Below are 12,148 nucleotides of genomic sequence, written 5' to 3'. Positions count from 1 at the left end.
GGGCTCTCTGCAGGTGTCGGTCATGAACTTCCTGCTGGTGGCGCTGTGGGCCTTTGCCCTGCCCTACTGCCGCTTCCGCCACATGGCCTCCTGCCTCTGCACCATCTGGGTCTGCATCATCATCGTCTGCAAGATGCTCTACCAGCTGAAGGCCGTCGACCCGCGCGAGTACTCCAGCAACTGCACCCAGGTGCGTGGGGCAAGGATGGGATGGGATCCAGGAGGGGATCGGGGCTCCCCCACCGGCCTGCGGGCAGGCCTGGGAGGGCGGCGGGGCTCCCTCCATCCTGCCCCAGGGAGCTGCCACCCCACGACAGCGCGGGGCAGTGGGAGGGATTGGCAGCTGGTGGGTCTGACGCCCCTCCTCCGACGGAGAATCACGGGGACCCCCTGCCGGAGGGCCGACCCCTTTTGTGTGTTTGCTCGGCAGCCTCAGCTGAATGACACCAACCTGCTGGGGGCAGAGGTGAAGAACTCCACGCTCTACCGGGGCCCCGTGGACCCTGCCAACTGGTTCGGCATCCGCAAGGGCTTCCCCAACCTGGGCTACATCCAGGTGGGTGATTCGAGGGCACTGCCCCTGCTCTCTGCTGGACTCGCTGCCCGTTAGGCTGCTGACCTGCTCCTGCTGGGGATGCCCACGTAGCGGGCATGGGGCAGAGACCCCCAGCTCCTCCCATGGGGCCCAAGCCAGGATTTGAGCCCCTGGAGGCAGCAGCCTGCCAGCCCACCCGCATTCACCCGCTGTCCACACTGGCCCAGGGAAAACGGGAACCGACTGCCCCTCCGCCGGGGTCAGCAGAGCTGGTGAATCCATGTGGGCCATGGGCAGGGCTGGCGGGGTGACCCCGCCTGCCTCTCTGCCACCCCAAGCTGGGGGCTGGGACATGGCTGCTTAGCCTCCTGCCCGCGATGCCCCGAGACCTCGCTCCCGGCTGGGACTCACCTTCGCCCTGGGCCGTTCCCCTGCAGAACCACCTGCTGGTGCTGATGCTGCTGGTCTTCGAGGCCATTGTGTACCGGCGCCAGGAGTATTACCGCAGGCAGTACCAGCTGGCACTGCCCGCCACCCAGACGCTCTTCGAGGAGGCGTCGCGTGAGCACCTGGACCGGGGCCTTGTCAGCTGCGCCAAGTACTTCATCAACTACTTCTACTACAAGTTTGGCCTGGAGGTGAGCGGGCCGGGCTGAGCGTGGCGGGTCTATGGGAGCGGGCGCTCCCCAGCTCTGTGAGCAGGACCCCGGCATGGCACAACCCCCCCCTGCCCAGACCCTGCCTTCGGAAACGCTCGGGCACCGGCTGTGGGGAATTAACTCCCCCTGGGGGGTGATTCCCTGGGGCGCAGTTCAGGACGGGGGACCCTGCGGGCGCAGCGGGACCCTGGTTCTCTCCCCCTCGGCTGGCTCGGTGTGGGGAGGGCGGCGCCAGCCAGGCCCCCTGGCATGGGGTTGCCAGCAGCTCAGTCCCTCGTCTCCCCCCGCCCAGGTCTGCTTCCTCATGACGGTGAACGTGATCGGGCAGCGCATGAACTTCATGGTGATCCTGCACGGCTGCTGGCTGGTCGTCATCCTGACCCGCCGCCGCCGCGCCGCCATCGCCAGGCTCTGGCCCAAGTACTGCCTCTTCCTGGCCCTCTTCCTGCTCTACCAGTACCTGCTGTGCGTGGGCATCCCCCCCGCCCTCTGCATCGGTGAGGCCCAGGGGCCGGGACCAGGACAGCGGGGGACGCTTGGGAGCCTAAATCTCTGCACGGGCAGGGACCCCCCCAGCTCTGCACGGGCAGGGACCCCCCCTTCCTTCCAATCCCCCCAGCTCCGCCCGGGCAGGGACCCCCACTTCCTTCCCCTCCCCCAGCTCCACACGGGCAGGGACCCCCTTCCTTCCCATCCCCAGCTCTGCCGGGCAGGGACCCCCTTCCTTCCCATCCCCCATCCCCATGGGCAGGGACCCCCTTCCTTCCCATCCCCAGCTCTGCACGGGCAGGGACCCCCTTCCTTCCAATCCCCCCAGCTCGACCCCCCCTTCCTTCATCCCCCCAGCTCTGCACGGGCAGGGACCCCTTCCTTCCGTCCCATCCCCATCCCCACGGGCAGGGACCCCCTTCCTTCCTCCCCGGCTCTGCACGGGCAGGGACTCCCTTCCTTCCCCACCCCCAGCTCCGCACGGGCAGGGGCCCCCCCTTCCTTCCCCCAGCTCCGCCCGGGCAGGGACCCCCTTGTCCCAGATCTCTGCATGGGTAAGACCCCCTTTTCTCCTCCTCCCCGATCTCTGCATGGACAAGGTCTTGGGAGTAGCTGGGGGGAGCATTGAGGCTCGTGTGTTCTCGAACCCCCATCTCTGTAGCAGGCCCGGGAGCAGACACATGGGCATGGTGGGGGCACGTGTGCCCCCGTCCCGCGGTGACCTCTCCTCTCCTTGGCAGACTATCCCTGGAGGTGGAGCCGCTCCATCCCCATGAACTCGGCTCTCATCAAATGGATGTACCTGCCTGACTTCTACATGGCGCCCAACTCCACCAACCTCATCAGTGAGTGCCCGTCCTCGCCCTGGGCATGCCCCCGGCCCACGTGGCACCTCTGCTCCCCACGGGACTGGTGCTTCCCGTCTGTCTGTCCACCCACCCTCCCAGCGGCAGCCAGCCACAAAGCAGTGCACTGGCTCCTCCGGGAAATGCCTCGTTCCAGGCCTTGGGAGCAGAGTCTTGGTTGCCACAGGCCTGACTCTCCCCCTGCTAGCCAGAGGAGCTTGGCTGCCAGCCTCGCCCACTGGCCCCAGGACCCGGCCAGCTGGGTATTCACCATGCGCTTTGCACCTCTGGGCATGTCACTGGAAGCAGCTTCCCTGGAGGTGAGAACCAGCTGTGCCTCCCAGGCGGGGGGAGGGGCCCAGCTGGGGTCTGCCCCCTTGGAGGAGAGGCCTGGCTGGGGTCTGCCCCCTTGGAGGAGAGGATTGGCTGGGGTCCTTCCAGCTCATTCTCCAAGGTGCTCATGGTGGTGGCATGGTGGGGTCCCTTTGACTCTCTTTTCCCTGCAGGTGACTTCCTGCTGCTGCTCTGTGCCTCCCAGCAGTGGCAGGTCTTTGCAGCCGAGCGGACGGAGGAGTGGCTGAGGGTGGCTGGGGAGAACACGGACCAGCCGGAGCTGGCCAGGGGCAGACCCAACCCGGTGCCCAACTTCATCAACTGCAGGTAGGGGGCTCCCCGGGGCTGCGCAGGGAGCGGGGCCTGGCCTGGCCTGGGCAACTCCCGGCTCACGCGGGGCTGTGCCGAAGCAGCCAGAGGGTGCAGGGCCCGCTCCCTCGAAAGCAGTGGGCAGAGGGGCTGGGGGGCCCTGGCTCAGGGGAGCAGGACATGACTCTGGCGGTGGAGGGCCACAGGGAGGGGATGAGGCATGGAGACCATCTGGTGGCCTGTGGGGCCTCTCGCTCTGCTCCTTGGGGAAGGGGTGTCCTGCCACCCAGACGCCCAGCGGCCCAGGACCGAGCTGCCCGCTGTGCTGCAGGGCTAGGCTGGGAGGGCCGCCCCTGCCCCGCGGCTCCAGGGCTGTCAGCGCTGCTCTGAGCCGGCTGTCCCGGCTGCAGGTCGTACCTGGACATGCTGAAGGTGGTGGTGTTCCGTTACCTCTTCTGGTTCGTCCTGGTCGTGGTCTTCATCACCGGTGCCACCCGCATCAGCATCTTCGGCCTGGGCTACCTGCTGGCCTGCTTCTACCTGCTGCTCTCCGGCACGGCCATGCTGCGCAAGCCGGCCAAGGCCCGGCTGGTGCTCTGGGACTGCCTCATCCTCTACAACGTCACCGTCATCATCTCCAAGAACATGCTGTCGGTGAGCACTGCCCCCGCCCACGCCCCCTGGGAATGGGCACCCGGCACGGCTGGGAGAGCCCTGGCAGGGCCTGGCGGGCAGGGGCCCTGCTGGGTTTGCCAGAGCCCAAGGGAGCACCCTCTTAGCACCCCCATGCACCCTCTTTGGGGCCAGCCCCAGTTCCACTCTGCGCCTTGCCCTGGCACCTTTCCTCCTTGGTGATCTGCCCATTGCCCGCTCCCCTGGCCCCATGGAGACATCCCCCAGGGCTGGGTGGGTGAGGGGGGCTCTGCCTTCCTTCTCCGTGCAGAATTCAGAGCCCCGGGTGGCCCTGGAGCCAGATGGGTTGGGCATGGTTCACACGCCCCTGTGGGAGCCCCGCTTCTGCCTGTCCTTTCGGAAGCCCTGGCGGGGCATGGCTGGGCATGTTTCCTTTACACCCAGGGGAGTGTGCAGCAGAGTGGCAGGGGCCCGAGTGGGCAGCATGGGAGGAGGGAAATGGTCCCAGGGGCCCTCAGTGAGGGGGGACTGACCCCCTCCCCCACTCTGTCCCGGCAGCTCCTCTCCTGCGTCTTCGTGCAGCAGATGCAGAGCAACTTCTGCTGGGTGATCCAGCTCTTCAGCCTGGTCTGTACTGTCAAGGGCTACTATGATCGTGAGTATCCGTCTGCTGGGCAGAGCGCCCGCGGGCAGGCTGTGCTGGGCATCCCGGGCACGGCCAGAGACATCTCAGGCTTGGACAGTATCTCTGGGGGGGAGCAGAAGCCTCCTACTAGCCCCCCTGCTCTCTCACCTCCCCCCCACTGTATGCCAGGGGCTTCGACCATGGGCCTATCCCAGTACCAGGGAGGGGCTGGCCCATTAAGGCCTGGGGTCCCCCAGTGTCAAGAGGCTGGGAGGGGCCGAGGCTCAGGGTGTTGTGGGGTTGGAAGTGGGGGGCCCAGCACTCTGGGAGGGGAGCCTGAGGTCTCCCAGTGTCCAGAAGGTGGGGGCTGAGTCCCGGAGATCTTGGTAATGCAGCGTGGGGGTTGAGGCCCAGGGTCTCCAAGGATGCGTCTACACTGCATTGTAGACTCGGGGTTTTCGAGCCTGCCCTGGAGTGTCCACACTGCACTGTACAGGTGCTGAGCCTGGGTCTCTCAGCCGTGCTAGCACATCCATACTGCGCTGTGCAGCCCTCCTGAGCCGGGTCCGCGGCTTGAGCTGTGCCCACACTGCGCAGCGATCACAACAGGACTCAGGCTGTGACCCTCCCCCCTAGCAGGGCGCGAGGACCTGGTTTCTGAGTGCTTGTGACCCATCAGATAGATCTGTGTGTGGACAGAAGGGGGGTGTGGGCTCAAACCTGGGTCAGGACCTGGGTTAGTGTGCTGTGTAGACATAGCCCTAGTGCGGGGGACGGAGTCCGACCCAGCCTTGTGCTGCTGTTTGCCTTGCGGTTGCTGGGCTCCGCCTCGTGCCCTGAACGCTCCCGTCTCTCTGCTTTGCCAGCCAAGGAGATGGGCAAGGACCAGGACTGCTCGCTGCCCGTGGAGGAGGCTGGCATCATCTGGGACAGCATCTGCTTCTTCTTCCTCCTCCTCCAGCGCAGAGTCTTCCTCAGTTACTATTTCCTGCACGTCATGGCGGAGCTCCAGGCCTCAGCCTTGCAGGCCTCCAGGTGGGGGCGGCACGGCCAGGGGATGCATGCTGGTGGGGCAGGCGGGAGCCCCCTCTCAGTGGCGGGGGGGAGGGGAGAGATCTCCCTGTGAGGCATGATCCCCAGCGCTTCTGCCTCTGGCCCAGCCTGTGCTCTGAGAACCAGCCTAGGCATGGAGGTGGCGTTCCCTGCTTGTGCCCCCGGCAGAGGCTGAAGGCTGCATTTCCCCCAGCTCCCATGGAGTGCTGGGGACTGGAGGCCCTAGTTCCTGTGGGCCCCCTCCCAGAGGCCAGCAGGGACCGGAGAGCCCGGCTCCCTCGGGCCCCAGGGGAAGTTGGAGGTGCCAGTGCTCTGCCCCTGGATCCCTTGTGCCTCGAGCACTGGGCGCGGTGCCCTGGGGGCGGAGGTTGTCTCGCTGTGCTCTGGGGCAGGTGCCTGCAGCGCCCGGGGGGGGGGGGGGGCGTGCGGCGCGTGCCCCGGCTCACTGCCCCGTGCTGTCTCCGCAGAGGATTCGCGCTGTACAAGGCCAGAACCCTGAAAAGCATGAGTTCCCACCGGCACGCCGAGGAGAAGTCGCTGGCCCAGCTCAAGCGGCAGTGAGTCAGCAGAGAGGGTGGGCCGGGCCCGGGCCGGGGGTTCTCGCTGCCCACTGCCCTCTGCAAACGGGGGCCTGGGGAGCAGAGGCTGCCCGCCTGGCTCCGTGGGGGGAGATGGACCCCCCCCCAGCTGGGGGTAGGGGAGGGATTGGGCAAGGAGAAGGTCTCCTGTACCCATGGCTGGGGCCCCTGCGTGCTGCCTGTGATCAGACAGATGGCCGGAGCCGGGGGACAGACAGCGACAACGCCCGCAGCTGCTCTGTGTTTGTGGCTGCAGGATGGAGAGGATCCGGGCGAAGCAGGAGAAGTACCACCTGGGGCAACGCCGCAGTGACTCCGCCGAGGCCCCGGACGAGGACCAGCCAGGTGAGAGTGGCAGGGCCAGCCAGGGGCACGCAGCCTGGCGTCATAGGAGCGGCAGCATCTCGAGCCCAGTGCTAGCTCCTGCTGCCACCCCCCAGGGAGTCGTGTGCACCCAGTGCCCTTTACCCGTTGGTATCCCCATGGGAGCCTGGCTGGGTAGGACGGGCTGTAGGGCAGGAGAGAACTGGCAGTGGCTTTTGGGGACCTGGGGTGCACAGGGTGGGGCTGGATGGCCCACCCCCGGTGTCCTGGAGAGTCAGGTGGGCCATAACCCCCCACGCTGAGCAGAAACATCTGTCTGTCCCTCCCTCCCACATGTGTCTGTCATTCCCCTGCCCTGGGAAGCCCCACATCCACCCCGGTTCTCCCCCAGACCCTCCCTTAGCAGTGCAGCGAGGTTGTTTGCCCTCAGATGGTGCCACCCCCGGGGTTCATGGCCCCACAGCAGCGCTAGTTCCTTTGCTGGCCTGGGCGCTGCTGGGGCCACCACACTGTGCCGCGAAGAGAGCGACCAAGCTCGGGGTCCTCCCTCCCTGTCCCACTCGCCCCCAAGCAGCCTCAGAGGCTGGGTCAGGCACACCGGGCGTGTACATTTCCATGCAGCGCATTGGACGTGGCCTGTCACCTCGCCTGCTGTGCCCTGCCCCATGCCGAGCTCTGTGCTACGGTCTTGGCTGCCGTGGGGCAGAGTGGCTGGGTGCGAGCTGGTGTGGCCGACAGGCATCCTGCCCCGGCAGACGTGGTCCTCACCCTCCGATGTGCCCGTTCCGCAGAGCCAAGTGGCGAGAAGGACCCTTCCCGGCAGAGGAAGAATTGGTGGCGGCCCTGGTTAGACCATGCCGCAGGTACTGCCCGTCCCCAGCATGGAGCACTAACACGGGCGACTGCCCTCGGCTCTAACCCTTCTGCTGGGGGGTCACTAACGCCTGCGGGGGGCTGCAGCAGGGGCACGGCCGATCTGCCGGCTCGCCCGTCCCCTCTGCAGCCCCATGGCGGCAGCTCCAATGGTGCCTTCCTCCTGGCTGGCACCGGTGCTGGTGGTCTGTCCTGCCCTGCATGGCCCCGAGCCCGGCTCCTCTCCCCTCTGCTTCCCACCCACACCCTGGGGCGCTAACCTGGTGTTTCTGTGCTTGTCGGTACTAATCGGTGAGGGGCTTGGGGACAAATCCTAGGTGCCCAGTGGAGCCCCTTTGTAGGCAAGTCCTGGGACAATCTCCCCCCCGAGCAGAGGGTCCTTGGAACCAGGCTTCAGGCGTAAACCTAGGCGGGGACTGGTTTCGTGCGCTAACCGTGCAGCTACTTTGTGTGCAGAACGGCTGCCCTGGGGCACTCGCCTGGGCCCTGCCTGCAGGGGCGGGTGCCATTCAGCTGCTCGTGCGCACTGGTTCCTCCTGGGGAAGTCACTGGTGCAAACTGGCACATGGGCCCTGAAAATCCCCGCGTGCCGGGCTGTAGAGGTGCCAGTGAGCTCTGTGAGCGCTGCGCCCCAGGGTGCTAGCCGCGGGCTCCAGGGCTGGTCGGTGACTGATTGGGATGCAGCTGTTTTAATGCTCATCCGGCAGAGCGCTCGGTGGCTCTTCAGGGACTCCATTCTTGGTGCGTGAGATCGGATTCTTTGGCCATCAGTGTGTGTAGGGCCGTCCTCTCCCAACCCTCCGCCCAAGGGCATACAGGGGGGGTTGAGGCAGCTGCCCTGTGGCACACTCCCAAGCCTGTTCGCGATGGCCCCTCGCAGCGCCTGGCCCACGTACGAGAGGGATGCGGCCGGAGGGACGAGCTGCCCGTTGCTCTTTCTCCAAGTGCACGTGGTGCGAGGGACGCCTGCCGGGAGCTGTCCCTCGAGAGATTGGATCCAGCCTCCCCCGGCTCCAAGAGGGGCTCAGGGCAGGGCGCCGTCTCTCGGTCAGTGCCCCGGAGTCCACGCCCAGCTCCCAGGCTGCGTCTACTCAAAGCCCTGTTTGCCTGCCGCCACCCCAGCGTCGCCGTCCTGTGACCAGGGCTGGAAGCAGCGTTGCTCCGGGGCGGCGTCTCCGGGGCCCTCAGGTTGAGCCGCAAGACGACAGACCTGTGACTCGTCTCAGACTCCACGTGCAAAGGGCCAGAGGCTGGAAACCCCGTGTCTGGTGCCTCAGGACCGACCTCCAAGAGCACAGCGGTCCGTGTCACTCTTGATACCAGCCCCCGGCCCCACGGGTATCAGTACTCGGACCACCGTGCCATCCTGCCCTGTGCCGATTGCCTGGGAACCGCCTGTGGGACCTGGCACCATGGCACCAGCTCTCTTGGTATCTAAGCCAGAGCGGGTGCTGAGCGATTTATCTGTGGGTCAAATAGCCATCACCTCTCCCTCCGAGGTTGCCTTTCCAAACGGTCAGTGTCGGAGACGTCGGTACGCCAGGATAAGGGAGGTGTCCCTTGTACTGTCCTCTCCTCCACCGGGGCCTGATAGAAGGGTCCCTCCCTCAGAGGAAGTAAAGTCCTCTTCCTCCTCCTGTGCTGGGCAGAGCAGGGCTCAGCTCCCACCTTACCCCTCCCCTCCCTCGGTAGCGCAGTGGAAGAGGAGTCCATGAGAGGTAGCAGGAAGAGACCTCACAGGGAGCTTGGTGAGTCACGCCAGCAGAACAGAATAATTCCAGGGCACCCCGACGCTGCACGTGGCCTTTGCTGATAGAGACCAGGGGCCACGGGCACCCCCCAGCGGTTCTCCACGGGTAAAGACATGGTAGGAACTAGCCGTGTTCGACCCACCGTGCCATGGTAGCTGAGGCAGCCTCTGGGGCCTGCCTGAAGAACGTCCCTGTTTCTCAAAGGCAGGGCAGCCCCGCAGAGCTCAGGCTACCCCCCCCCGCCCAAGACGCTGCTCGTTGGAAGAGGCGTCCGGATCGGAGGCCCATTTTGGCAGGGTCGTCCTGCTGGTGAATTTCTACCCACCTCCATGCTTGGGAGCCATCAGGAGTGGGAGCCGGCTGGGCAGCCGCCCAGAGAGGACGGTTCCTGACCCTGCAGCAAGAGTGGTTCCTCGAGCTGGGGTGTCCATGTGGCTTCCACGCCCTGCCCGCTTTCCCCACTGCTCCTCTGGGGTCCCGGGGAAGGAACTGGGGCACTGGGCTCCCTTTGTGCCCTCGGGTGGGGGTGCGAGGACATCTAGGGTGCAGCCAGGGCCCCATGGGCAGGCTCGGGTCTCACACGTGCAGCGAGGGTGGAGTCCGTGTGGAGCCGCCGGGAGGAGCACCGTGACGAGGGTAAGCGGCTGCTCTCTGGGTTGAACTGATGGTGCCCTGAGATACGCCGCACTCAGGGCAGCCTCCAGGTTGGCTCTGCCCCCGGGCCATAGGCCTGACTTCACCTTATCCTGGGCTGTGCTGGTCAAAGCCCCACAGAGCCGTCAGTGCTGTGGGGCCTAGTCTGAGCGCCATTCCCATCCCCCACCAGGAGTCGGGGGTGGGGGCAGGGACCTTCCCTCCCGGGTCCCTCCATGACACCGGCTGTTGTGTGTTGTCTCCCCCGGCTCCCCACAGTGCTGCACTCGGGTGAGTATTTCCTCTTCGAGTCGGACAGCGAGGAGGAGGAGGAGGCCAGCTTGGAGGAGCAGAAGCCAGCCCAGCAGAGTGCATTCCAGGTAAGGGCAGCCCCCTGCCGGCCACCTGCTAGCCGTGGTCATGGCTGGACAAACAGGGTGTCCGTCCGTCTGTCCGCTCTGCCCATCTGCCCGTCCGTCCAGCCGCATTCTGTCCGCCTATCCCTGTCCTTATCCATCTGTCTCTCCTCTGTCCAGCCCCATCCCCTGCCCCCAGCTCTCCCCTCTGTGCCTGTCCGTTTCCATCCCGCACCCTCCTCGGCCAGGCTGCAGTGCCAGCCCCTGGGCTCCCTTGGTGGTGGCTCAGCGTGGCAGTGCCGTCCCTGGGGAGACAGGACCAGACTCCAGTGCCAGGCGGGTTTGCAGACACCCTAGATAGTTTGTGGAGCCTGGTGATATTTTGGCACAAAGCTCTGGGAAGCTCGTGTCTGGGCAGGAACCGCCTGCCCTCTGCTCACAAGGAGGGGCAGCGGGGCAGGTTGGTCCTGGGCAGGCCGTGCCTGCGGTGGGGCCGGCAGCTGCCGGACGCTGAGCTCTGCCCCTTGTCTCTCGGCTCCAGCTGGCGTATCAGGCCTGGGTGACCAATACCAAGTCTGCACTGAAGGAGCGGCAGCGGCAGCGGGAGGACGCTGAGTCGCCGGCAGGTGGGATTGCCTTGCCCTCCTCTGCCCCTTGCCCAGCTCGCCCTGGCTGAGAGAGGTGGGGGCAGGGAGCCCTCCGGGCTCGCAGCATGTCCCTTCCCAAGCTGGGAGGAGCCCTGGCTGGGCATGTCCTGTCCCTTGGAGGGGGTGTCACACCTGGGGAGACCAGCAGCATCCCGACCCCACGCGGGGAAGGGGTGTCCTTCCCCCTGACCCCAATGGCTCCGTTCCCCTCCCCGTCCTTCCCCCCTCCTCTCTGGGGCCCCATTCCCCTCCCCAGGACGTAGGTGGTAATCCTTGCTGGAGAGGGGCCCTGCTCCCCACCCATTGCCCACAGGCTCCAGAGGAGCCTTGTCATGGGCCAGCCCGAGGGGGTGATGCCGGCGAGCCCCATGGAGGCTGAGCGTGACCGTCTGGGGGCAGCAGGCTGGGTCTGAGGGGTGTAACCTGCCCTGCCTTGCAGGGGATGGCAGAGACGGAGACGTCTGTGAGGCTGAGGCACCTGACGAGCCCGAGGACCAAGAGGAGGACAACACAGGTGGGTGGGAAGCTCTGGGAGATGGGGAGAGCTGGGGGTTCACGTCCCCTATGGCACAGGCACCCCATAGCCCTGACTGCCTCCCCCCTGTGCCAGGCCCCACTCCCTCCCCCCGCACACCCGGAGTGGGATCGGCCAGAGAGCGCTCCCCATGGGGACGACCTGCCCTGTTCCCCCCAGGGCCCGGGGAGGGGACGTGCCAACAGGGCAGCGCAGCCAAGCCCCAAGGGGGTTGACAGGAGGTGGGGGGGGGCTGCCAGACTGGACCCTGCTCTGTGCCCGGCAGGAGGGAGGGGGCACCACTCACCCTAAGCCCAGCGTGGTACGGCCAGGGCCGTGTGGGCCTCCAGCCCCACTCTGGGCTGGGAGCGGGGGACTCAGCCAGGCGCCTGGGGTTCACCTCGCCTGCGGTGCTGCCGGGCCCTTGTGAGAGCAGCCAGGCGCTGAGTGAGCCGTGGGGGAGATCAGCCGGGGCCCTCCCTGACCTCTGGGGGGATGGGGGCCCCTCCTGAAGCTGGGTGCCGCGGTTCCGGAAAGCAGCTGTCCCCTCCCTCTCCCCGTCCCTGCAGAGAGAAGCAACATGGTGCAGCGGGCGCTGAACATGGTGCGTTTCCTGTGGGTGCTGTGCCAGGCCACGGTGGACGGGCTCACCCAGTGGCTCCACGCCTTCACCAAGGAGCACAGGGACATGTCCACTGTCCTGTGGGTGGAGAGATACGTCCTCACCCAGAAGCTGTGCCAGGTAGGTGTGGGCGGGGGGAGGAGCGCTGCAGGCGCCAGGCCGAGGGGCGCTGAGTGACGCTGCTGTTCCCCTGGCAGGGAGACGAGGTGCACAGCGGGGTCCTGGACGACCTGTACCAGCCGGCGCCGGGCGACGAAACGGGCCTGCAGGCGGCCGCCACCGTGGACTCTCACAACAGCATGGCTTCAAGGCAGGTGCATAGATGGCCTAGGGGGCCTGGGTAGGGAGCCGGGTTACTCTGCTTCCTTC

General features: G+C 66.6%; 1 protein-coding gene across 2 annotated transcripts in view; it reads left to right on the top strand.

Moving 5' to 3' along the window:
• PIEZO1 (piezo type mechanosensitive ion channel component 1) overlaps positions 1-12,148 on the top strand; it is a 97,548-nt gene that overhangs the window by 73,399 nt on the left and 12,001 nt on the right. Inside the window, exons 19-35 of one of the 2 annotated variants that reach the window (XM_039502737.1) lie at positions 14-190; positions 431-556; positions 973-1,173; positions 1,487-1,691; positions 2,424-2,528; positions 3,035-3,188; positions 3,581-3,824; positions 4,362-4,458; positions 5,295-5,463; positions 5,949-6,038; positions 6,316-6,404; positions 7,175-7,246; positions 9,920-10,020; positions 10,538-10,622; positions 11,083-11,157; positions 11,727-11,899; positions 11,977-12,089. In XM_039502737.1, coding sequence (XP_039358671.1) covers positions 14-190; positions 431-556; positions 973-1,173; positions 1,487-1,691; positions 2,424-2,528; positions 3,035-3,188; positions 3,581-3,824; positions 4,362-4,458; positions 5,295-5,463; positions 5,949-6,038; positions 6,316-6,404; positions 7,175-7,246; positions 9,920-10,020; positions 10,538-10,622; positions 11,083-11,157; positions 11,727-11,899; positions 11,977-12,089 — 2,276 coding nt within the window. The remainder of the gene's footprint in view (positions 1-13; positions 191-430; positions 557-972; positions 1,174-1,486; positions 1,692-2,423; positions 2,529-3,034; positions 3,189-3,580; positions 3,825-4,361; positions 4,459-5,294; positions 5,464-5,948; positions 6,039-6,315; positions 6,405-7,174; positions 7,247-9,919; positions 10,021-10,537; positions 10,623-11,082; positions 11,158-11,726; positions 11,900-11,976; positions 12,090-12,148) is intronic. The other variant, XM_039502738.1, reaches the window with a different exon arrangement.

Source organism: Mauremys reevesii, linkage group 16 (assembly GCF_016161935.1).
Source record: "Mauremys reevesii isolate NIE-2019 linkage group 16, ASM1616193v1, whole genome shotgun sequence".
NCBI lineage: Eukaryota > Metazoa > Chordata > Testudines > Geoemydidae > Mauremys > Mauremys reevesii.
The sequence above is the reverse complement of the archived record's forward strand: the minus strand, read 5'-3'. Positions and strand labels throughout refer to the sequence as shown.